Source organism: Cibotium barometz, chromosome 30 (assembly GCF_041138505.1).
Source record: "Cibotium barometz isolate CiBa-2024 chromosome 30, ASM4113850v1, whole genome shotgun sequence".
NCBI lineage: Eukaryota > Viridiplantae > Streptophyta > Polypodiopsida > Cyatheales > Cibotiaceae > Cibotium > Cibotium barometz.
The window spans coordinates 28,956,216-28,981,455 of record NC_141075.1 but is presented as its reverse complement, the minus strand read 5'-3'; the positions used below and the strand labels follow the sequence as shown (position 1 = coordinate 28,981,455).

The 25,240-nt window shown below is 39.1% G+C and overlaps 1 protein-coding gene across 2 annotated transcripts; it reads left to right on the top strand.

Annotated features, from left to right (window-relative positions):
* The first annotated feature begins 6,332 nt into the window (after positions 1–6,332).
* LOC147621359 (proline-rich receptor-like protein kinase PERK8) lies at positions 6,333–10,148 on the top strand. Of its 2 annotated transcripts, none has more exons than XM_086824549.1 (7): positions 6,333–7,118; positions 7,666–7,853; positions 8,104–8,177; positions 8,340–8,392; positions 8,609–8,760; positions 9,222–9,425; positions 9,655–10,148. In XM_086824549.1, the coding sequence occupies exons 1-7, from the start codon at positions 6,944–6,946 to the stop codon at positions 9,886–9,888; spliced, it is 1,080 nt and encodes a 359-aa protein (XP_086680675.1). In that variant the 5' UTR covers positions 6,333–6,943; the 3' UTR covers positions 9,889–10,148. The 2 variants fall into 2 exon arrangements, with proteins under 2 accessions (XP_086680675.1, XP_086680674.1); XM_086824548.1 differs by having other exon boundaries at positions 6,341–7,118; positions 9,646–10,141.
* The last annotated feature ends 15,092 nt before the right edge of the window (positions 10,149–25,240 follow it).

Sequence of the window (25,240 nt, the reverse complement as noted above, 5' to 3'; positions counted from 1 at the left end):
AGGTCACGGAAGGAAATGGTTCCATTATGACAGTGAATGTCAGCTTGATTTTTGTGGAGCCAATCCATTCCAAGGATCCCGTCGAAAACTCCCAAATGTATAACTCTGAACTGACAGTCAGTTAAATTCCCATCTAGATTGAACTGAATACGATCTATCTCAAGGTGAGTGAAAAGAATCTTCCCACTGGCCAATTCAACTTGCATAGGTTTCCCTGATTTCTGATCTAAGACTAGCTTACGCAAGCATCCAGGGGAAATGAAAGAATGAGTACTGCCTGAATCAATCAAAAGCTTAAAAGGCTTACCCTGATACTCAGTTGGAGTATGGATGACGGAGAATTGACGGTTTGGCCCTTGGTTTTCAATTGCTGCATAAATCTTTCCTCTTTCTTCTTCCACTACTTCTGCTATTGTGACTGCTCTAGCTGCTGTAGTCTGAGGCAAAACTCTTTCTCTTTGGTTGCCCCAGTTCTAGGAAGGAGTTCTGAGGCTACTTTGGACGAAGGCAGACGGCTGAGCTGGAGTTCTCCTGGGGTTTCCCTGATTTGGGCAAGATGGACCTTGATTTGATTGATAGGAAGGGGGTAGTCTCTGTACTCTCGGTCCCTGACTTCCCTGTCCCCTTGACATGGCAGGAGTCGGCCAGTCTTTGAGTTGGTGACCAAAACCTAACATCCAAAACACCGGTTCTCACTTCTGAGCTCATCCCTCTGAATCCTTGAAAGAGGTGGGGCTGCTGATAAAGTGTTCTGGGGGAAGGGTCTTCCTTCACTTCTGAATCTTTCCGTATCCTAATTCTTATTTGGGCCTTGCTGCCTCTTTGGGGGAGGAAAGTTTGAAGTACTTCCCGGGGTTTGGAATCTTTTAAAGTTAGAGGGTGCAGGCTTTGGCGGGACCTTAACAACAAAGGCTTTGGCAAAGTCTTTTGCCATTCTTACTGCTTCGGCCATTGAGACGGGTTTGGCATTCTTTACTAAGGTGTCCAATGGCTCGTTCATTCCTCGAATGAATCTGGCCATCAGCTGCTCTTCATCCAATTGCGGGGGGAATATTTGAGGAGAAGGGCAAAAGCTTGATGGTACTCTTCAATTGTCCGGCTATCTTGATTTAGTTCCAAGAACTCATTCATTTTAGTTTCAAGGAAGCCCGGAGGACAAAACCTCTTTCTAAGGTAAGCTTTAAGATCGGTCCAGGTCTGGGTATTCCGGTCGAGACAGTTAATCTTGCAGTGATTCCTCCAAGCGACCCTGGCCGTTTCCATAATCTTTAACCTGGTGAGAGCCATCTTGCTTCTCTCATTGTAGCCAGTTACATCAAAGTATTCCTCCATTGCCTCAATCCACTTTTCCACTACTTCACCTAACTGCTCCCCTCCACCCTTGAAGGGACCAGGTTGGGATCTGTGCAGCAGGGCTTTTCGAACATCCGGATCTAGCTCTTCTTCATTGGTTAGAGGATCCGGTTGCCTTGCACGGGCCATGCGCCTCATGACTTTGACAAAACGAGATTTTCGTCAACTTAACTTTGACAACAGATTTATGATTATTTAATTTTTACGATTTATTCTTTAAATAGATAATTATTTCATCATACTTTATGAAACAAGACTTACTCTCTGATAATTTTATTAACCATTCACAATCATGAAAATAATTTGGAATTTTTTTGTAAAACATCGTTTATTATCAAAAGTTTTCGATATATACATAGAGCATCACGGCTCCCAAAATCACTGCCTCAATCGTATACGCATAAAGAAGCGAAACTGCGAAGGAGACTTGCCATGGCACACACGATTCATTACTGAAAGAGGTGCTGTAATTCTACTTCTAGGGATAAAGCGGCTAAGAAGCCTCAAAATTCGGCATGAAATTCTGAAGTTCCTGGGTGAATGATCAAAGAGTTGAACATGTTGAACAAGCCCTAGCCTTGTCAGAATCATGGCTAAGGAAATATTTTGCCTGAGCCTCTGACGCTGACTGGTACTGACATTAATACATCGTCCTCCACAGAACCACATATACCGACGTCGCTCAAGAGGATCAAGAAAGAAAAGACTCTCAAAATGACGTGCGAGTCTCACTCTGCTTACTCGGGTCGTAGCAGAGTTGATGAGGTGCTCGAATGCAAAGGCTATCATATCCTGACTATGGAAGAGTTCAGGAATGCCAGATAGATTCGGGGTATCCATCTATAAATTTTCAATTTAATTTTTGAAGTTCATTCAACATAAATTTAACAAGCGAAAACATTATTTTCCAGATTTACTTTAAAATTTTAAGCAATTTCTGATGCTGTTACGTAAATTTACAACAACGCTTTGATACCAACTGTGGGATCCCACTGCCCCCTCCGCGCACCAGATTCCCGATTGCTGGTGGTGGGCAGAAGCAACTCCCTCTTGCGTGGGGCAGGGTTTCCCACTCGGGGCCTCGCCCTCGAATGTCCGGGCACGAGACTAAGCTGGTGGTCATTCCAAAAACCGAAACCGAGAAAATTTCCCATGCCCAAAAAACGGGGACGATTCTACCATTTTGAATTTCTTAATGAATTTTTCTAACGAGGTCAAGATATTGAACTAACCTTCATCTGAATAAACCAGATAGAAGGGAAACTATTATAGACTTAACTTGAAGGAATCAACGCTTTTTCCTAATTGAATTAGGCATAGCCATTGATCTATTCATTTGAGAAGTCTTCAGGTTATTATTTAACTATTCGAGTTCTAAGCGTATTCCTATTGATCAATTTTATTATTAAAACTCTACTAATTCCAGCCTAAGCCCACAGAACCAGACAAGTACTCACCCACCCATAATTGAATGCCTTTCTTAACTTTTACTTTAGAATACAGATACGCACACACTCCTCTTTAAACTTTAATTTATAAAACAATCCATTGACAATGGTTACAGATGTCATAACTCAAAATTTCCATTCAATCCTTATTTCTCACAAAACAGTATCACTCTGGACTCTCCATTGAGACCAGTAGGTCAGCAACGAGATCCAATAACAGATTACAATAATTTTCTCGTCATGATATAAATAGGCTTGTGATCTGATATGTGGGTCTGTTCAGAACTTTCATCTTAGTACTACTGTATTCCTTAGCAATAAAGCCACTGATGTAACATCTATCAAGACTTTCTTTTCTAAGGTGAGAATCAGCTCTACCATTTGACCAAGTGAACTCAGGGTTTGATGCAATGTCCATAAGGTCAAGAAATCCCTTACAAGATAGCCATTCTCTGTACTCTCGCCCCTTCAGAGTGAGACCCAAGCCACACATTCTGTCTTGTTGGTATCCTACCATGTTAAAATCTCCCACTAAAATGATCGAGATGTCAAGTTGGAGAAGAGATTGCCATAATGTCAGCCTGGAGCTTGCAAGGCCAACAACATACACAGACTATATACCATTCAAACTCTATTTCCATCTTAACTAAAAGCCATTTGCTATACGGGTCAACCCATAGTGCTTTTAATAGAATTATTCCATCTCTTATATGGATACCCAAGGCAATTCCCCCACTACCCTGACTATGATCAATGTAAAACCAAGTAAGATCCTTAGATGCCTTCTCAAGATTGGTCTTAAGGTAAGGACCACAGGCCTTCACTTCTTGGAGACACATGAATTTTTTCCTGAAAAAGCCAACTTTTTATCTTGGACACTTTGAGGGGGTCCGTAATCCCCTTTACATTGAATGAAATAATGGACTTAAACATTATTTCCTTTGTGTTTTTGGAATGATCCCCGTCCTTGTAGAAGCCCTTTTTTCCTCTGAAATAGGAGAGTCAAAACTAGGACCAACTTTAGAGATTCTTCGTTTTGTAGTAGACACTTCTTGATGGGGCAGTGTTGAACTAGAGGAAGGACGATGCCACAGAGACAATGGAAGACCATCATCTTGACTAGGAGTTGGGGCTCCTGGGCCTACTATATTGATTTTATCTTTGTGTTTAGAACTCGAAAGCCTCTCCTCCTCCAAAGTTAGGGCTATAATTAGAGAGTCATCACAAAAATCCATTTTATCAATTTCTTTTTCTAGTCTTTCCAAAGTGTTGATTTGGAACTCCTGAACAAACTCATCCTCATCTGATGATTTACTCTCTTCATCCTCTGGTTGGGATAGGTCAGCAACATCTACAAGAAGAGGGGTGAACCTATTTTGGTTTCTCCCTCTAGCTTGTGGCTTGTTAGAGGTTTGTCTAAGACCCTTTCCCCTCCTAGAGGTTGGTACAAATCCATCATTGTCCTTTTCAGCATTTTCAGACGGTTGGTAGCCCAGATTTTTCTGAAGGGGGGGGGATTATTAAGCGGACAATTCCCAATGAAGTGCACTTTCTTGTTACAGTGTGAAAACATGCATTAGGCAGATTCTTATAGAGGATAGGTTAGACAAAGCTAGTCAACATTAATCAAAATATCATCCGAGAGCTCCTTACTCAAATCGATTTCTATCAAGGCATGTGGATGACATCTGGGATTTAGATCTATGGTGGTGGTAGGTCTTTGACCTAGAAGTCTACCCATCCAATGGTTCAACAATGAGTCTAAGCAGAGTGTGAAAATGGAGGGGAAGGTCCGAGAGTTCAACCCACACATGAAATTTAAAAGGTTTAGGTCCACTAGGGAAAAAATCTGGTTGCACATAGATAGAGGAGAGTTCCTTATTATCCATTGGCCTGCCACAAGGATGTTTAAGGTCATCCTCGCCTTCTTGAACAGAAAACAAAAGTAATTATTAGACAAATATTGAATATGTTCTACTTATACTCCTCTAGGCCGCTAGTTAGATCTAATCCAACCTCTTAGGACATCAGTCGGGGGGCAAGAGCCATGACACAACCCAACTAGTGTATGAGACTGGTAAACTTGCAACCAAACTTAAACCATGTTAATGGGAAGAGAGACTGAAAGTTTACCTTTTGAACCTCGATGATCTTCGTGCTTATTAGTAGGATGAATACCGACTCCTTCACCATTAGCCCCAGCGGGCAGTTCTTCTCCCGAGCTTCTTGTCTTTGTGTAGCATCATGAGGAGCCACCCGACTGCCTCCTCCTCCATGTAAATGTTGCTGTCCTAGGACGACAAGTGCTTCTTGTTGATGCTTACTGAAGGTTTCGCTTGTTGATGCTTACTGAACGTTTCACCATGTCAACCATCTATGGGCAGCTTATCTCTTGGTCTTTCACATAACATCTTGCTCCAAAATTTTCTACGTCCCAAACCCAAATTCACTTTCATTCCATGATGTAAACTAGGAAGTAAACTATACCCGCTTAGTAAACTAGAAAGTTAACTATGACGTTTAGTAAACTATGATCGCTTAGTAACCTAGTTTATTCAGCCTAATTTACTTTATCCGATGGTCGAAAAAAGACGTTAGGATTTTGATCAATGCCATCCATTGATGTCACCTGACAAGGGTCTTTAAGACCCCGTGGCACTTAGTCGTGAGGGAGACAGAGTCGACTCTGCTGTGGGCGCTGTGCTCCCATCCACGCGTCGTCCCGTGCAAAGGCGGCCTCCCCCAAGGAGAGGGTCAGGGCCTGGTTTGGTTTCAATCGCCAAGTGAGGAAGGTCGGAGTCGTTCCGTGCAGGAGCGCTCTTTTCCATCCTCATCTATTCTTCCTGTTAGTTAGGGTTTCATTAGCGATAGGAGACCACGATCAAATCAAGGAGACCAGGACGGGAGACCGTATCAAGCTCAAACTCAAAGGAGACCTTGATCAAGCTTAAAGGAGACCACGACAAAAGACCATGTAGGCCTCCTTTCTGGGCCCCTCCCTCTCTGTATCAGACTATTGTGGCAAGAGTGCATGAGAGAGAGAGAGAGAGAGAGAGAGAGATTAGGTGCCTGCAGATGTACGAAGGAAGTGAAACCCTGCGGGCTTTGTTTACCCTAATGCTATCACTCTCTGCTCAAGGTTTTGGGAAAAAAAAAATCTTGTTCTACTTAATAAAGCGAGCGCGCGCGCACACGCACACACACATGCATCGGGTCTGAATTCTGGAGGCGTTCGGGTGGGTGCAGCGGCCGCTCCGCCGCCACAGCTAGCGTAGCAAGGAGACGTGAAATTCGAGATCGTGGGCGGGCGGCCAAATGTTTGGCAGAGCTTGAAAGCTTCATCATCAAACTCATCATCACCTCAACATGCAACTCCCAAGGTCCAAGAAAGAGAGACTTATCAGACACAGACACCACCTGCAACGGCAGGTACATCAACAGCCTTTGTCCCTTTGTCCCCACAACTCTCCTTCACTCTCTCGCCTCCCTCTCCTCTTTTCTCTCTCTCTCTCTCTCTCTCTTTCTCTCGCACGCACACACACACGCACTCTCTGTCTCTCTCTCTCTCTCACACAGACACTGCTCAACTTTCTCTCTCTTCTTGTAAGGGCCTTCTCCTACCCAGTCCAAAATTCTCGCATGAGTTTCATCCTGATTCCTAAACCTAGCTGGCTACTAGCGCGGGCTCTCTCTCTCTCTCTCTCTCTCTCTCTCACACACACACGCACACACGCACTGCCAGCAATTGCTTAATTTGAGAGCTCATAAGCTCTCTCTCTCTCTCTCTCTCACCCCCCACCCACCACCACCATCATTTTGCCTTGCAATCGCTTAACTTGAGCGCTCTCTCTCTCTCTCTCTCTCTCTCTCTCTCTCTCTCTCACACACACACACACACACACACACATGTAAGCAAGCAGGATCCAGGACCCAGGCCGCAGGCGTGTTTCTTGCCGTTGCCTTCAAAAATCTCAATTCTGACAAGAACAAAAGCGGCCACATGCGCATCGTGAAGGGCCATAATTCTCCACATCAATGAGTTTGCAGGCAGAGTTGTTGCCAAAAACAAGACGATCAAGAAGGATAAGTACACTATACGTGATTTTGGGGTTAAGACCATAATCACATAATTATAAACAACTATGGAGACTTGGATATATGGGATAATTGGAGCCACATCAGTGATTGCTGTGGCCACCATTCTTGTCTTGCTTCTCTACTCTGTCGTGATCATCCGAACGTTTTGTGTGCACCGTTTGATTATCAAGGGCAATCTAGCGGCTAAGGCTTCAACCTTCACTTACTACAAAGGCAAAGGTGAGTGATGATCAGCTTAAATTAACACGAATTAGCTCCTTCAATTAAAATTAATCACCTCATGCTAACTATCTGTCATTTGTTTTACGTGCTTTGATTAAGCTGATCACTTCCTAATCTTGTGTTTGGTTACAACGTTAAGCTCTACTTAACTGCCTACGTCTGTTTGAACTAATGTCCAATTTTCTGCGTAATATTTGTGTGTGATTTTCTATTAAGCTGCTTTTGGTTTGTATAACAGACTAATTTCTTGGGATTTGCAGTGTCACGAGCTCAAATTTAGATTTCTAGCATGCTATAATTAGGGATTAGCTCAAATAAAAAACACGATCCTTGTAGAAGCTTGTGCGTTACTCCTATGACATGTGATCTCCATGAATTTGTGAGATCTAAAGGGAACATGTTTGGGATTAGAAATTCTTCAATAATCACCTAAAAAGCAAACCATCTAAAAGCTGTTAATGGAGATGAGCTAACATGCATGTCAAAGGGTTTTAATCCTTAATGTTGAGAGCTTAATATTGTTATTAATGGGGGATCGTTGTAGGTCGGATAAGAGATCTCACCTTCAATGAGTTGAAAAAATACAGCGAATGCTTTAGTAATAGAGTGGGAAATGGAACCACCAACTATGTTTACAAGGGCATCTTGCCTGATGGCACTGAGGTGGCTGTGAAGAAGACTAAAGAAGAGGTGGCGCATAGCTCCAATGTAGAAGCAAGCTTTTGGTTTCAGGTAATAATTAAGAAACAATCAATTGGATCAGAGAGAAACCTTACATAATTAGGAACACAATTATCATTTTCATGCTGAATTTCAGGTGATCTGGGTAATTAAGACAAACAAGCCATTTTAAGAAAATAAATAACAATTTTAATTAGGAGGGGAAACTTTTTTTTAAATCTAATTTTATTATTCATTCATCCATATCTTTGCTTTGAAATTAGCTAACCCTTGATGGTGGGTCTTGTTCAACCCAATGCAGGTGCACCTTTTGTCTCGAGTTTACCATCACCACCTTGTAAATCTAGTGGGGATTTGCAACGAGAAAGTTTATCAGTAAGTGTTATTGAATTAAATAATTGGACTTTTGCATTATGATTCACATTTCGCACACACATATGTATGTAGGTATAAACTTGGCTTCATTAATTCTATCTTTGTCTAATGATTTAGCAATTGATTTTTCTTTATTACTTTTTCTCCCGTGCCCTTGGCCAGGATGCTTGTGTTTCAGTATGCTTCCAACGGCACACTCTATGAGATCCTACACGGTGTGCCCCTTAAAGCAGTCTATATGAGGTGTTCACTTTAGATTGAAAATTAGACTCTATCAAGCCTCTTTTTTTCCCCTGAAATTTGTGTAAATTTGAAGAGATTTTGCTTATAAGTCAAATTTTGTAGGTATGATTTTTAATTTTTTTTTAAGGGGCTTATTTTTATCTTGTCCATGATTTTCAAGGAATATGATTGTTTTTTTTTTTTGAAAGGAGAGGAACATCTATCATGGAATCAAAGGATGCGTATAGCAATGGGTGTGGCCTCTGGCTTGGCTTATCTCCACCATTCATGTGATCCTCCTGTCATACATGGAGATTTGAGATCTTGCCATGTTTTTCTCACAGAAGATTATGCAGCAAAGGTAAATTAAAAAAGACCCAAATTCCAATATTGAATTCAAAATTTCCCCCCGTATCCAGTTCCTCATGTTACAATCATGCATTATTTTGTCCTACTAATTTGAAACGGAGCTTCAGCTTTGTGTTCTCCCAAATTTTTTTAATATTTTGTATATATCACTTTGCTTTTTTGTTTTTTATAAAAAGAGGGGCCATATGAATTCTGGAATAAGAAAATAAAAGTGAAAATAGATATATCTATCTATCTCTCTATATATCATGTAAAAATATTCTAAAAAATAATGTTTTCTAATTGCGAGGTTTGAAATCACTTCGTTGATTTGAAGGAAAGAAAATCCCGCGTAAAAATCATGGACGATTTTAAGAATTCAGAACTATTTTTGTCGGCCAATGTGTGGCAATGATTGTGAAGCTTTTTTTGTTTTTTTGTTTATTTTGTTTGGATATATATATATATATACAGGTAGGAGGGTTGGGGAAAGTGCCAATAGCAGCAAGCTCTGAGCTGGCAGTGGTGAGGAGGACAGGTGGCAGTGTGGACCCAGAGACGGTGCAGAAGGGGATTCACAGCAGGGCAGGCGATGTCTACTCATTTGGGGTGCTCCTGCTTGAGCTCATCACTGGCAGATTTACCTACTGCCAAGAACATGGCCTCCTGGTGGATTGGGTATAAACAACCCCCCTTTCTTAAAACCCTAATCACACAGTTAATACAAATTAATCTTTACCCTAATAAATATCCACAAAAAAAAAAGTGTGGCCTGCTGTCTTTAAATATTTTCTGCTTCATAATTTATACATAATTTACAAATTGATTATTGGGGGATATCCAAATCAGTGTTTTGTCCTCTTTTTTTTTGTTTTGAATAGAATAAATACCTGTGCAGGCTGCCCAGGTGAGCGGCGAGGGGGAGCTGGTGGACAGGAGGCTGCCGGCGGGCAACGTGGTGGAAGCGGAGCTTTACGCGGTAGTGGAACTGGCGCGGCTGTGCGTGGGGAGGGAAGCAGGCAAGCGGCCCAGCATGCGGCAAGCGCAGGAGATGTTGCAGAAGGGGTTGTGCGTGGGACCCGACTCTTCCGCGCCATGCACTAGCCCGCTCACCCTCAGAGGCCTCTTGCAAGTCTCCTAGCGCGCTCTCTCTTTCTCTCTCTCCCAAGCTGCACTCCCTCATTGCAGCCTCGTTACATTTATTGTATGCTAAATTAGGCTCTTTTGGGTTAGGGTACTGTGCTCCCTTTTTATAAGCTTTATAAATCCCGTTTATCAAATTTTCGGACTAGTTCTGTTGTACTTTTACTTGCTAACCCAATGCTTCGGCGATTCCAATGGTGGATTGCTTTTTGGCTGCTTGCTTTATAAACCATGCCACATGGTTTATAAAGGTTTTGTAAAGCCCCACTTCTTGAGTGATTCCAATGAGAATGGTGTAAAGTGTTAATATTATATATGTATTTACTGTTTTCAAAAAAAAAAGAGAGTGGTGCATTTAATTGAAGGAGCTTTAGGGTGAACCCTTAAGTGGAGCCTTTTATGTTTGTGCACGCGCCTCTATATGTTTTTGGGTGGTGGAGAGAGGGGGAGCAAGAGGCATGCAAAAAACTTTTTGCCTTAGCCAGTGAGAGAAAAGGAGAAGACTGGAGTGTGACGAATTACTATTAATCAAAATCCTATGATTGGCCGGTTTTGTAACATAAAAAGTTTAATTCTCATCAATTTTTTCTCAAGACAAGGTCAAAGTTAACTTTGATTTTTGAAATTCAGTTGGTGAAAAATACACTAAAGGCTCGTTTTTTTCAAGCATTGGAGAGAGGAGCATTCCACCCTATGAAGAGTTGAGTCTCCATAATGCTCAAGTTGTTCAATAGGGTTTGATGGGGTTGTGACATACATTGACCTCTTAAGAAAAGGACATAATAGGTAGGAGTTTGCATCGAGCGAACGAGAGATTGAGTAGGTAAAGGTGGCCTCTATATTTGGTACTAGGTGGCGGCGATCATGGGGGAGTGGGGGGCTCTCTCACACGTGCTTGTGCATGCCCCATACTTAGTGAAAGGTGACGGGCTACATGCATGGATTGCCTCTAGGAGCATTGCCCGGATGAAGGAGATAATGGTTGGGGGGACTGAGGGGATGGAGGGTTTGATGAGATGAAGAGGGCGTGTGCGACAGAGGATGAGGGAAGGGACTGCAAGAAGTCCTTGCCTGATAGAGTAGCCTAGAGGCTCATTACACATGCTCAACTAGAGGAGAGAAGCTATGTTTGCAAGTGTCCCCTAATCTGGTGAGGAGCCAGATTGATTTGTTTTCTCTGTGTAGTGTGATTATCTTTTGTTCAAATAGGATCCCATTGAAAGCTGAGGTACCGAGATGGCTGCAAGATGACATTTTTCGGGTTTTTTATTTAGGTAAAGGTTTCTTTAACGTTTTGTTTACCAAGACGCAAGCTGTTTCGGAACTCTTTGCTAGAGCCTCCCTGTTCATGGATCATAGGTTGATGCATGTGATTCCTTTTAATCCCTTCTTTGATGTTAATAGAAGTTTGGCCGAGTCTTGCCCTGCGGGTTGAAATCGTAGGTTTGCCCCCTTGGCTTCGTCCTGCTTTGAGGGAGATTGCCTATGCGATTGGCCTAGTACTTTATTTATCTAAGGACGAAGTGGATAATTGGCAAGACAACAGTGTTTGTATTGCATGGAATAGAGCAGTTGAAACTCCTAAATCTGTAGAGGTGGACTTAGGTGACGTAGGTAACATGGAGTTGATGTTGAAATTTGGTCCTTTTCCCGGTGCATGCTTCATATGTGGGGGGTTCAGGCATATCACTAGAAACTGTGCTAATGGGAGTCTGCTAAGAGCAGAGGTTGAAAGCAAGGATAAGTTAGGGGGAGATATGAAAAGTGGGGAAATGGAAGGTGGTAAGGGTAAAGGGCTAGAGGATAAGGGTAAAGATATTGAAGAGAATATGGGGGACTCTGGTGGAGAGGATGGCTGGAAAACAGTAAAGGGAAAAATGAGCGTGAGACAGGCTAAAGATGAGGCCAAAAAAAAGGCAAGTGGGGGTGGTGTTGGGAATAACCAGGGGAGTAAACAATCTGGCAGTTTAAGCCCAGCACGTTGAGGAAGCTTGGAAGGGCATTCAAAAAGAAGGGGATCAAGGGGGTAGTGGAGAAGAGGTAGAAATGGTTCCCGAGATTTCCCTCTCATGAGTTCTACTATCAAAATCAATGGGTGCTTGTGGAATATTAAGGGAATTAAAGATAAAAAGAAGAGTGTTGTTTTTTGGAGTCTGATTAAAAATTGGGATTTTTCTATCTTAGCCATTCAGGAACATAATCTTTTTGGGTCTAAAGTTTTGAGAAAAGACAAGTTTAAGGATTGGACTGTTTTGTATGGGGGTGAATGGTGGGTATAGTGGTGCCATGACTATTGTTAAAAATAGTTTATGCCCTATTATCATAGCCAACCATCCTAATGGGAGGATTTTGGTAGTCGATATTGTTTTGGAAGGAGGGAAGATTTGGATAATTTTTGGTTATCGAGTATAGCTTGTATGCAATTTTATACAACTGCTTTATGCGATTTTGGCTTATCTCGTCAGAGCTTGATATGTAAATTTCACATCTTGCAATATAATTTAGCCATTGTTTGCACTTGTGTACAATGTCCCTACTTTGTAATGTCAAAAACGTTTTGGCACTCTACCTTTTCCAACAAATTCACTTCGTTCTTCACATCAGAGTACAGTTACCTTTGGTACTCTATAAGTTTGGCATAATGGTGCATCCAGCTACAAGACTGCAGCTAGATGCACTATTATGCCAAAAAAAATTAATATCTGCACGCGTTGAAATAAGCGTCCAAACTTTCCTGCATCTGTCGAAAGAAGCGTTAAAACTTTCTTGCATCCGTCGAAATAATCATTGTAATACTAGTCAAAATAACCATCGAAATAGTAGTCAAAATAGCAGTCGAAATGCCAGTTGAAATAGTCGTCGAAAAGCCCATCAAAATAAGACTAGAAAACATGGTTATTTTGATGCTTTTTTCGACGCGTATATCGACGTATATTTTGACGTTTCCATTTTGATGCTTTTTTCCATGCGTATTTCGACATTTTAGGGATTTTAAGCTTAGTTCTAAAGCATCGAAAAAGGCATGGATAATGGCCCCACCTCTTGTTGTGTGTGTGTGTGTGTGTGTGTGTGTGTGTGTGTGTGTGTGTGTGTGTGTGCCCATCCCAACCCAGGCACCATACTCAAAATGAGGTAGTAGGCCCATGAGTATAGTCCTACTGCCTCATCATAGTGATGAGTAAAGACAGATTAAATTTAAGTCTTGCCAAACCCTCCCTATATGCCAATTGTTTGCATATAAGTGACACAGTGTTGGGTGCATTGTCCAGCCCAACAATCATAAATTTATCCATAATATTGGATAATTCTATTAGAATATCATGTGTCATCCAATTGGATTCCTTATCTAGCCAATTGTGTGGAATTACCTTTATTTTTTCTATAAATATAAATGGAAGAATTTGGGCTATGTCCTAATGGACATTATACTCCAATTGGAGTCTTTTGGCAATGCCAGCCAAGCAATCAATTAGTGATGCAATGGCCATATTTGGGTTAAGTGGTTCAAGAGAGGAATATAGTTTAAATTAGAAATGGAAGAATTTCCATCTTCTTTGTTTTTGTCTACAGTAGCCAATAGCTTAACCCAATCATTAAATGATAGGATTTGAAGGAGAGAACCTAATAGGAAGGTTTCTGGGTTGGTCAAGGAGAGAATCTTTCTGCAGGTTTCTTCATCTTTAAAACAGGCTAGAACACGTTAACATGCCCTTGACGGGAGGTGTTCGCTTAGGATGATCTCAGCCCCATGAAATAAGGGTAAAATCTAACCCTATGTATAGGTCTGTGTTGCTAGTTTAAAACATAACAATATCCACAGATGAATAGACAAAACTATTCATGAAGCCATACCATCTTGATTCAAAGAAATGTTATACATGAAACAAGTTCAACTATGAGTCATGTATACTTTAGGGTCAATGATGACAAGTTGCATCTAATGCAAATAAAATTAAAATAAAAAGGAAAGCTTGTTTGAAATTAATTGCAAGAGAATAGAAGGTAGGTCATGTTACCTGCATTCATACAAACAGACAAAACAATTTGTTAGCCTGAATGCATATTATAGGTGTCAGTGGACCTATCCACATGTTATAGATGTCACCCTATCTCCGCAAGTTAAAAATAAAAAAGCCTAGCCAAGTTAAATTATGTAAGTCCAAGTAGCACTTAGCATCGCATGTACTGATACATCCAGTTTTTATGTGTTTATCCAACATTCATCACATTAACTTTATGTTGAAAGAACCTCCATTTAGCAAGTTCATTAATATCTTACAAATCTTATGATTTTTTTATGATCCAGCATGTCTCTATCAATCTTGAAATCCTGCTTACAGACATAGAAGGAGAACCTGAAGAGAACCAGATCAAATAGGTGAAAGGGGAGTATACTTCCTCTCAGTAAGAGTAGACCAAGAGAGCTGAAGATAGCAAAGTATTCATTGCTATTATGTAGCTAGCAAACCTGCATATAATTTCTAAGGAGCAGCACCCCTAGAACTAAAACCTATAGGTTTCAACAATAAGATGTTACTATTTGAAACATACTCTCAAAACTCAGTAAGACTATAATAATCTCAGCAATACTATAAAAACACTTGTGAGTGAATATCTGAAGTATGTTGAGTCAGGTTTGAGTCATATAGCATCAACTGAGAGTTATCATTGTGTGATAGGGTCACGTGAGTATCAAAACCCATCAGCTGAGGGTGTGGAAGAATAGAGTCAGGATTTTGGGTTGAGAGAAAGCTATTTTTGGGTCTACTTTGATAGTCATAAGTCAGTCTAAGTTAGTCAAACAGTTTGTGGTCTGAAGGATAACTAACAGAGCCAGCTAGAAGATAGCTGATGTCAGTTTAGGGGTTATAAGGCTGAACCTTTGTGAGATTTAAGATTTTGGAAGGTTTTTAACCCTTAGAGGATACATAAGCAGAAAGATCCAAGTCATATTAATCAGCTGAACCAGATGGGACTCAAGCAGTCATCATCATAGTAGTTAAAGGTCAGGTAAGAGACTATAGTGTTCAATCTTTGTAGGATCTAAAGTGTTTGAAGGTTTGTGAGTGTCAAAGGAGACAGAGGTAAGGAGATTTGAATTAGCTGAGTCAACAGAATCAATTTAGTCATACCAAAGTCAAATAAGAGCTAGTAGAGGATAACTGACATATTCAGTAAGGTCCTAGAGCTAGAGATTTGAGGATTGAAGATTGCTGGTTCTGGAGGAAAATATGAGGGTATGGAGGATAAGAATCTAACAAAGGTCAGCAGGAGTTAGCTGAACCAGATTACAGTCAACAAGTAGTGGTCAGCTGAGAGTCGGTTTAGGTCAGTAGGTTGTCAAAGAAGGTCAGTAGGTTGTCCCAACAACTGAGAGTCAACTGGGGTCAATTTAGGTCAATATGTTGACAAAGAAGGTCAGCATTTTGTCAGAGAAGGTCAGCTGAGGAGACAGGGTTGAAGATCAAGGTTATTTAGAGTCATATTTAACCTAAGAAGACATTTTTTAGAGGATCAGTTGATTCAAGTTGAGGAGGGTAAGGTGTCGGATTGTATTAGCAAAGATTCAAAGGATAGTTATAAATCTATTGCATGCCTTGGGCTAGGCAACTCATAACCATCTATAGCGTATCTTTAGTATGAGCAGATGTAGTCTAAATGGAGTGATGATCATGGCCGAAATGAATCCATGTTCATAACCATGTGTATTCATAGATCATATCAAGACTCTTTCATTTTTCTCAAATACTTACCATGTAGAACAATTAAAACAAAGCTTTGATCTAACAATATTCAAAGCTAAAAAACATAATGATGCCCATGAATATAGTTCCATAGATTAGTTTAATCACTTGCAAAATCCCAACTTATTCAGGTATGAAAAAGCAATGTTTTTCTTAAGTACTTGTGTACCTAGGGGCAGAAGGACCCCCTGTAGAGGCAAGGGTGAGAGACATCGTGTGATGCTTAATAAGAAGGCAGACAGGCTAAGTGAGTTAAAGAACCCACCTCCATTATAATATGTGGGTCATGACTAAAGCAGAGCAGCAAGTGCCCAAGAAATGTTAGTGCTCACCACCATCCCCTGTAAGATTATGATGAACAATTGTGTACAGAGGCGCAACAGAGTCACAGCAACCCATAGGAAGAAGGTGCCACAAAAATTAGCTGCCCACCACCATCCCTTGTAGGGTTATGATGAACACACCACCATGTATTATGGATTATGGCTTTATGCATTGTGTGAGAATGGAGATGGGTTCCCTCTATGGTTAGGGTTTGCAATATACATTAGGGTTTTCTCCTCTGTGTGTGTCTCCTCTCCCTCTACCTATTTTTCAACATGGTATCAGAGCCTGGTGCTCTCTATTAGGGTTTATGAGTGAGTGAGAGAAGAGGGAGAAGAAGCTGTGAAGAAAAGCTGTGAAGCTTGGAGCACACCGATTTCTATCAGATCTGAGAGCTTGGCCTACCGGGTAAGGTCTACTAAACACCCTTGAGCAGATTGCAGGTAATTCAGACACAAACAAAGCAAATTAGGGTTGCCCAAAGCAAAGGAAAATTTTGGTTTTTTGGAAGCGGTGATGTATGGTGAAATAGATGCAAATCTAGCAAAGAAACATGTATGTGACAAGGATGAATGTATTGGCAACTCATGTACAAGCCCTACAACTGATTTTGGAGCAATTTGATGCATTTGAATGAGTGGAAAATTACTGGTTTTTGAGCTCTCACAAAACAGAGAAAATGATGGATTGTACACTTGCCTAGGTGTGTTGGGCATCTAATTGCATCATCAATTAGCACTATAACCTTCCCAAATCCTCTCTACAGCAGGTGGCGCAACATCTACAGAGAAACAAGGCAGTTTTTCAACTATTTGATAGGTGGAGGCCCAAAATCAAGTATTGTGTCTGACAATTTTCAAAATTGGCTTAGCAAGTTTGTGATTCACACTAGTGAGAAGGATGCTACATGATTGGTTTGAGCAATTATGCCATATGGAGCTAGAAATGAGCTGATTAAACAGGCTATCTATTGTGTTCAGTGAAACAGAGTGTGATTAATCGACTAATTACTCTCTCATCTTAAACAACTGGACTAATTTCTTTTACATGGAGTTAGTGGACATCATTGCTAAGCTAATGAATGCCTGGTCTCTCAATTTGGACAAGGATTGAAGAAATTAGAGCCATTTTACTACTGGTTTTTTCTAGCTTTTCTGTTTTTTCCCAAAACAGAGAAGGGGGTTTGACAAAATTGGTATGTACGCATCTTGGATAGTGTTGATATGCAACGTTGAGGTTGTTTAGGTGTCAATTCAAGTTATGCACACTTGATTGAACCACTACATTGCAATTTGGAGCCTTGGAAAGCGCGTCAAAACAGGGTATCTTGGACTGCGTAAACCAGTTCATTTTGGATGCATACAGTTTGATTTTCTACATCAAAATTGAAGTTTGTTGACTATTTTGGAGTATTTGGAATACTCATTAGAGTATGGTTAAGCTGAGGAAGGCTCGTTTACAGATTTGGAAGTGTGCGGAAGGTGTATTTGCATTAAGCAAATATGTCGAATAATCCAGTACAAATTGTGGGTGAAAAATTGGATAGGAAGAAATTCCAGGCATGGAAGTATTATCAGTATAAACTTTGTCACTGGATTACCTTTAGTGCAATCAGGTTACAACTCCATTTTTGTGGTAGTTTACAGGTTGACCAAAGTTGCCCATCTAATTCCAGTGATGACTGCATTCTTTGAAGCAGTAGGAACTTTCTTGGATCTCAGCACAGCCTATCACCCCAAAACTGATGGCCAGATGGAAAGGGTGAATCAGGTAATAGAAGATATCCTTCGGTCATGCTGCGGGCAGGGAACCCAAGAAGTGGTTAAGTCATCTACATTTGGTCGAATTCGCTTACAATGCTTCTTATCATCGGAGCATTGGGATGAGTCCTTTCAAAGCTTTGTATGGACAAGATTGTCTTACACCATTGACTTGGTCTGACCCATTGATCAGAGTTAAAATGTCCACACAAATGCTTGACGACATGGACCAACAGATGCAATCAATTCGTAAAGATATAAAGGCAGCCCAAGACAGGCAAAAGCAGTATGCAGATAAAAAGAGATCTGAGAGAGAGTTCGAAGAATTAGATATGGTCTTCATTCGAGTACGACCAAAAAGAAGTTCCTTATCCTTAGGGAAGTACTAGGGAAGTACAAGAAGCTCTCTCCTAGATACTGTGGACCGTATGCTGTCATAAAGAAAGTGGGCAATCTAGCCTACAAACTTCTTCTGCCTCCCCATCTCAAGGTACATGATGTATTCCATGTCAGTTTGCTTAAGAAATATGTACCTAGCCCGAGTCACATGCTGGATGATGAGCAATTGATCTCTCCGACTCAAGGCCAGATGGTACTCCAACCTGAGGAAATCCTTGACATTCGAGAGAAGATTCTCAGGAGAAGAGTCCTCAGATAATTCTTAGTAAAGTGGAAGTTCTTCCCTCTAGAAGACGCCACTTGGGAGAAAGAAGAAGAGTTGGCGAAGGATTACCCCACTTTGCGAGATGAGGACATCTCGCATTTTTCAAGTGGGAGAGGATGTAAGATTCCTCCTCAGGCTGAATATTGATTAAGCCTCTACTTCAATCCCTTGTAATCATTCTATATTTCTGAATACAAGAAAATATTATTTTTCCTTGCTTTGCCTAGTGAGATAAAAATTTCTAGAGAGTGGTAAATCAATATTGGGATATTTTTGGATAAATAAATTCTACAGATATCAAAAAAATGTTTCCCTGAAATGGAAAATCAAAATAGATTTTCCAAGGTGCAATTGAAATTAATAAAAATTGAATTAGAAGACCTTAGCCTAAGGGTCAAGATTTTCAATTTTTTTTAATTATGGTCCAATTAAGGTTCCTATGGACCAATAAGCTTAATCCAAGTGTTGGGACAAGATAAATCCAAAGAATAAAAGAAAATACCCAAAAAATGAGTAAATGTCCACATAGGTGAAGAGTTGATTAAGTACTAGGTTTATTAGTTAAAAACTATGAAGTATTAATAAAAAAATGAGATATTTTGGAGTAATCATTCATTTTTGACACATTGGTAATAAGGAGAAGGGGGCCCTTCAAGGAGGCACCTATTTCACATGTGTGGATGAGTTTTAAACTAAAAAATAATAGGATATTTTTATCTCTCCTCTCTCCTAAATCAAACCAAATCAAAAAGGGAGCCAAACTGGTCCAAAACTTGTCCAAATTCAGCCAAACTGAAGCTGAAAATTCTAGAACTTAGTTGGGCTCAGTTAGTGGCCTCCCTCACCTATAAATAGACCCTCATTCCTTTGTATTCTCATCTGTGAACTAAACTATGCCGGTATTACTCTAAGTTAAGCTTATTTTCTATTATCCTCTAAAAACCCACTATAAATTGAAGAGATTGGAGCTTCTCTCTCTCTTCAATCTTCCTTGGAGACCCCAACAACATACCTATCCAATTGATTGGTTGGGGGCCTCTATTGTGATCAAAGAATCAAGTAATTTAGGAGGTAAAGTGTGGATTATTATCTTCTTTTTCTTAAATCTCCAAATGTTTCTCTTCTCAACCCCTCTCAAGCTTGAGAAGCATTAATTTGAATGGCTTTTGAATACTATTGAAGTTCTTTAATGTATTATAATGAAGAAACACATAAATTTCCATTTATGCTTTTGAATACTATTGAAGTTCTTTAATGTATTGTAATGAAGAAACACATAAATTTCCATTTATGCTTAATTTATAATGGTTTTTAAGCATTTCTCTCTCTCCCCCAAAGAATGGTCATTCCTATGACCTATTCTCAATTCAATTGGAGGCCAAAATAATGGCTTTTTTATACTTTTATGCTATTAAATTTATGGTAAAATTAAGAATCAATCCATAATTGAATAATGATCCAATTAGTGGTTATTCTAATCACATGAATAATACTAAACTTCATTCTTTCAAATTTATTGAGAATTACCAGTAATAGCAGCAGAGCTATGGTAAAATTTTTGTAAAATTAACACATAAATCATTTTCATTCATAATATGAAAAGAGGACTTCCTACCATATTCTAGGATTAATCATCCTAGATTAATTAAATGATTCTCATTATAATCATGGAAAATTGATTTTTATGTTTATGCATAAATAGTTAATTACAAAAAAGAGAAATTTCTAGTAATCCATTTTTATGTTAAAAGAGTAATCCCCATGACAATGGAAATCCATGTACTCCAATGAAGTAAGAGAAAAATTGTGATGCTAAAATAATGCATATTTTATTTAAAGAAGGATTTTAGTTAAATTTATCTTTTTGCATAGATAAATTTTAAATGATGAAAGAGGAATTCCCACTATATTGGAATCCAAATATTTAAATGAGGAAAGTGTAATTCCTAGTGTAAAGGAATTAATGAAGATCTTTATTTAAAATTTTAAGAGAAAATTTAGTTAAATTTATCTTTTTGCATAGATAAATTTTAAATGATGAAAGAGGAATTCCCACTATATTGGAATCCAAATATTTAAATGAGGAAAGTGTAATTCCTAGTGTAAAGGAATTAATGAAGATTTTTATTGAGAAAATTTAGTTAAATTTATCTTTTTGCACAGATAAATTTTAAACGATGAAATAGGAATTCCCACTATATTGGAATCCAAATATTTAAATGAGGAAAGTGTAATTCCTAGTGTAAAGGAATTAATGAAGTTTTTTATTTAAATTTTAAGAGAAAATTTAGTTAAATTTTAAGAGAAAATTTAGTTAAATTTATCTTTTTGTATAAATAAGATTAAATGATGAAAGAGGAATTCCCACCATATTGGAATTCAAATGTTTAAATGAGAAAAGTGGATTTTTTAGCTTAATGGAATTAATGGATATTTTTATATAATTTTTAAGAAGAATTTTAAGTAGATTTAATTTATGGTAAAAGAGGAATTCCCATGATAATTGGATTGCACTCATTGAAATGAGAAAAAGAAGGATTTCAAGTTTATTTAAAAAAAGGTATTGATATTTTAGTTAAAAAATAAATTTCCACCATAATTCTACCTAATGAATTAAGGTTGAGAAATTATGTGATAGAAGGAATATCTTTGGATATTTTAATTGGTAAAATCACTAAATTGATATTTACCTAAAACTAGATGTTTATCTGAAGGGAATCCTTGTAGAACTATTTATGTCATCGACATGGTTGGTGGTCGATACAGTTGATATGTAACCATTGATGGGAAGTTGCTTCTTGTGGCTCTATGATGGAAAAGTATCCAACAACACATTTTCAACATAGGTAAGGTAAGCTCTTGTCTTGAACATATTTGGCTGCACCCCCGATCCCACCTTTTCTATGTATTCCACCTTCTCATCGCACCTCCTTCAAGATGATTGGTACTGTGAGGTCCCCCGCCCGCTCTGGGGCTCCTGCCGGCCGACGAAAGCGGTGTTGGCCTCCCGTGCGGAGCGAGGTCCACACACTTAGGGCCTCGCCCGCGGATGTCCAGGACGAGAGGCTAGCCCGGGCGGCCCCTCCGAGATCAGGCCCGGAAGACTCCCCTCGCCCGGAAGGCACGGGCGATTCCGCCAATTGGGAAAAAATCTTCTAACGGCGGGGAAATTACTCTAACGAGTCAAGTCTTAACTAGAAAAATTGATCTGACCAAACCTGACATCACATGGTCAGATCAAGAAGAGACTTGCACTTGGTCCATGGAATCACCGCTTTTTTCCTCATGTACAAGGCACAACCGATGATCCCCTCCCACAGAACAAGGCCTTCTCAAGATTTAAAGCTAAATAACATAACTAATCGTATCTAGTTGTTTCTCAAGAATCCTGTGATCCAGCCTAACCCCATCCGGCCCATTAGCCAACCACCACCCGACCTGAATTGGTGGGATTCCTTTATAAAGATTTGGTTGGGTTTTTGCCCGGGTACCGAGAAAAAGAGTTTCTAGGCCCCCTAGCCGGCGATTCATGCAAAAATCAAGGTAGGCATACCACGTACACACCCAATATGAAATTGCCATTTATAATAGATTCAACTGGCTTTAAAAACAATCCTTCAATAGAAATCATAATATTTCTGATCATCATTTTCTAAAATTTTGAGTTCATTGTATTACAAAAATGTATCCTTTAAACTCTCCGTTGAAGACCAGCTGGCCAACCAACGAGATCGAGTATCAAAATTTGGTTCTCAAAAATCTTCGTTTTTGTCCATCCAAAATCTTCCTCGACGTACGCATGGGTGTCCTAGCAACCGTGAGCCCGTGCATCGCCTGGTCAGAACCCTCTAGGATCCTCCTTAGGTGTCCTAGCACTTCACTCAGGGACCGCTTCGTCAGTCCTCGCCCATCATACTGGAAGCGTACCATTTTAACTGTACTAAGGAGGCTGGTCAAGACCTCGGCAGGCTTTGCCGCGAGCAACGTCCCTTGGTGACTCCCCACGAGTTGTTCCAAAAAACGAACCTCCTCTTAGAAAAACATAAGCCAAATGCTTCCTCTAGTATTCTGGCATAAAACAGTCCTGTCCTTTGAATGAAAAAAACAGAGGTTCCAATGCAAGTAAAATTCTAGTTTGAGATCGGTTCCAAAAACCCTTTTTCCATAATTCCCAGTTTCATAATGAGGATCCTTGATCTCTCATCAGGGTAATCATTCAGTCTAATTATCCAACTAGATTCTTGGTGAGTTCGTCAGAGAAACTAGTTTAGTTCCGGTAGTCTATTCTTTGTGATTAGAACTGGAATTGGTCTCACGAAGTCTTTACTTGATTCAGATCGAGAGATGGACAAGTAGGTTTACTGTCCGTCCCTCTTGTAGTCTAACCAAATTCATTCGGTTTAGTTCTACAAGGATTCTTGAATTACACTTTTCTCATTTAAATATTTGGATTTCTATATAGTGGGAATTCCTCTTTCATCATTTAAAATTTATCTATGCAAAAAGATAAATTTAACTAAAATCTATCTTTAATTTTTAAATAAAATATGCATTATTTTAGCATCACAATTTTTCTCTTACTTCATTGGAGTACATGGATTTCCATTGTCATGGTGGGGATTACTCTTTTAACATAAAAATGGATTACTAGAAATTTCTCTTTTTCGTATAATTAACTATTTATGCATAAACATAAAAATTAATTTTTTATGATTATAATGAGAATCATTCAATTAATCTAGGATGATTAATCCTAGAATATGGTAGGAAGTCCTCTTTTCATACTATGGATGAAAATGATTTATGTGTTAATTTTACAAAAATTTTACCATAGCTCCACTGCTATTACTGGTAATTCTCAATAAATTTGAAAGAATAAAGTTTCGTATTATTCATGTGATTAGAATAACCACTAATTGGATCATTATCCGATTATGGATTGATTCTTAATTTTACCATAAATTTAATAGCATAAAAGTATTAAAAAGCCATTACTTTGGCCTCCAAATAGACAAGCATAGGAAATTACTTTTAGATTAGAGAAATGCTTCATGAGAAGCTTCATTTGAATTTAGAATAGGTCATAGGAATGACCATTCTTTGGGGGAGAGAGAGAAATGATTAAAAACCATTATAAATTAAGCATAAATAAAAATTTATGTATTAAAATTTTAACTAATAAACCTAGTACTTAGTCAACTCTTCATCTTATGTGGGCATTTACTCATTTTTGGGTATTTTTTTAATTCTTTGGATTTATGTTGTCCCAACACTTGGATTAATCTTATTGGTCCATAGAAACCTTAATCCAAAATTTTCAAAAAATCTTGACCCTTAGCATAAGGTCTTATAAATCATTTTTTAATTAATTCTAACTGCACCTTAGAAAATCTATTTTGATTTTCTATTTCAAGGAAACATTTTTTTTAATCTGTAGAATTTATTTATCTAAAAATATCCCAATATTGATTTACCACTCTCTAGAAATTTTTATCTCACTAGGCCAAACAAGGAAAAATAATATTTTCTTGCATTCAAAAACATAGAATGATTACAAGGGATTGAAGTAGTGGCTTAATTACTATTCAGCCTAAGGAGGAATCTTACAGATACTCCCATAGCCATGGTGGAAGCTCGCCAGGGAGAGGATGTAAAAGACGATCTAGTGCACCCATATGGGAAGTTTCTTCTTGTGGCTCTATGATGGAAGAGTATCCAACAACACACTTTTGAGATAGGTAGGATAAGCTCTTGTCTTGAACATATTTGGCTCCACCCTCGAGGACTATTCTAGGGCATATTAGCTTCGATTTCCATCCCCGTTTTTGGTTATTAGGTTTACCCAATATGGCCCCATATCAATGAGTAGGGGGTCACATCTTGAAAGATATTAGATTTTGGAGTCTTGGATGCATTTGATTTTAATGTTTTGAATCTTGTTTTGCATTAGGTTTTAGACATTCTAATTTGCAAGTTTAGAACAGAAAACCCTAATATATTTTGCTAGTTACATTAGATAAAACCCTAATTTCTTTGCATTAGGTTTAGACATTCTAATTACAAGTTTAGAAGAAATTTTTTGGCTAGTTGCATTATGTTTAAGCTTGAGGCTTAGATTTGGTTGCATAGATCTAAGAGTTTGCTCAACATTGTGATTAGGAGTGTCATCAAATGTGAGCCAATGTGTGTGAGCCACTAGATATGACATGAGCCACCAGGTGTGTGAGCCACCAGGTGTGTGAGCTAACATATATGTGAGCCACTAGACATGATGTAAGCCACCAAACATCCACTAAACATGAGCCACTAGATGTGTGCCACTATGTAGTAGGGGTTCCACACATAGTAGCCTAGGATACTAATATGGACATTTTCATTATATGGTTTTATTCTTAGACATGAGCACGCATTCACACGTGAATTTTCATATCATAACTATTTTTAACATCTTCCTCACATTCACAAGACAGATAGTAATGTAACTTCCGATAGATGTGATGTAATACAACAATGGTGTTTTCTCTCTTTCTACCACATTGAAGATGTCCGCTCAACACTTTGAGATCCTACTCTATAATAGCCCTTAAATCTTCTTTGCCTTAATGAATGAACAAGACCATGATCGCTGTCTTTGCTACTATGTGAGGCCTTGCCATCAAGTTCAAGCTCTGAGGGATGTCAGCATGCTGCCAATTCAAATCTAATGTAGAAGGCCTCCATGATAATCCCAGCATAACCATGATCTTTGTCTTTGCTACTATATGAGGCCTCACCACCATTAACATCAAGTTATAAGGGATGCTAGCATAATGTTGCTAATTCAAATCTAATGTATAAGGCCTACATAATCATTCTGCT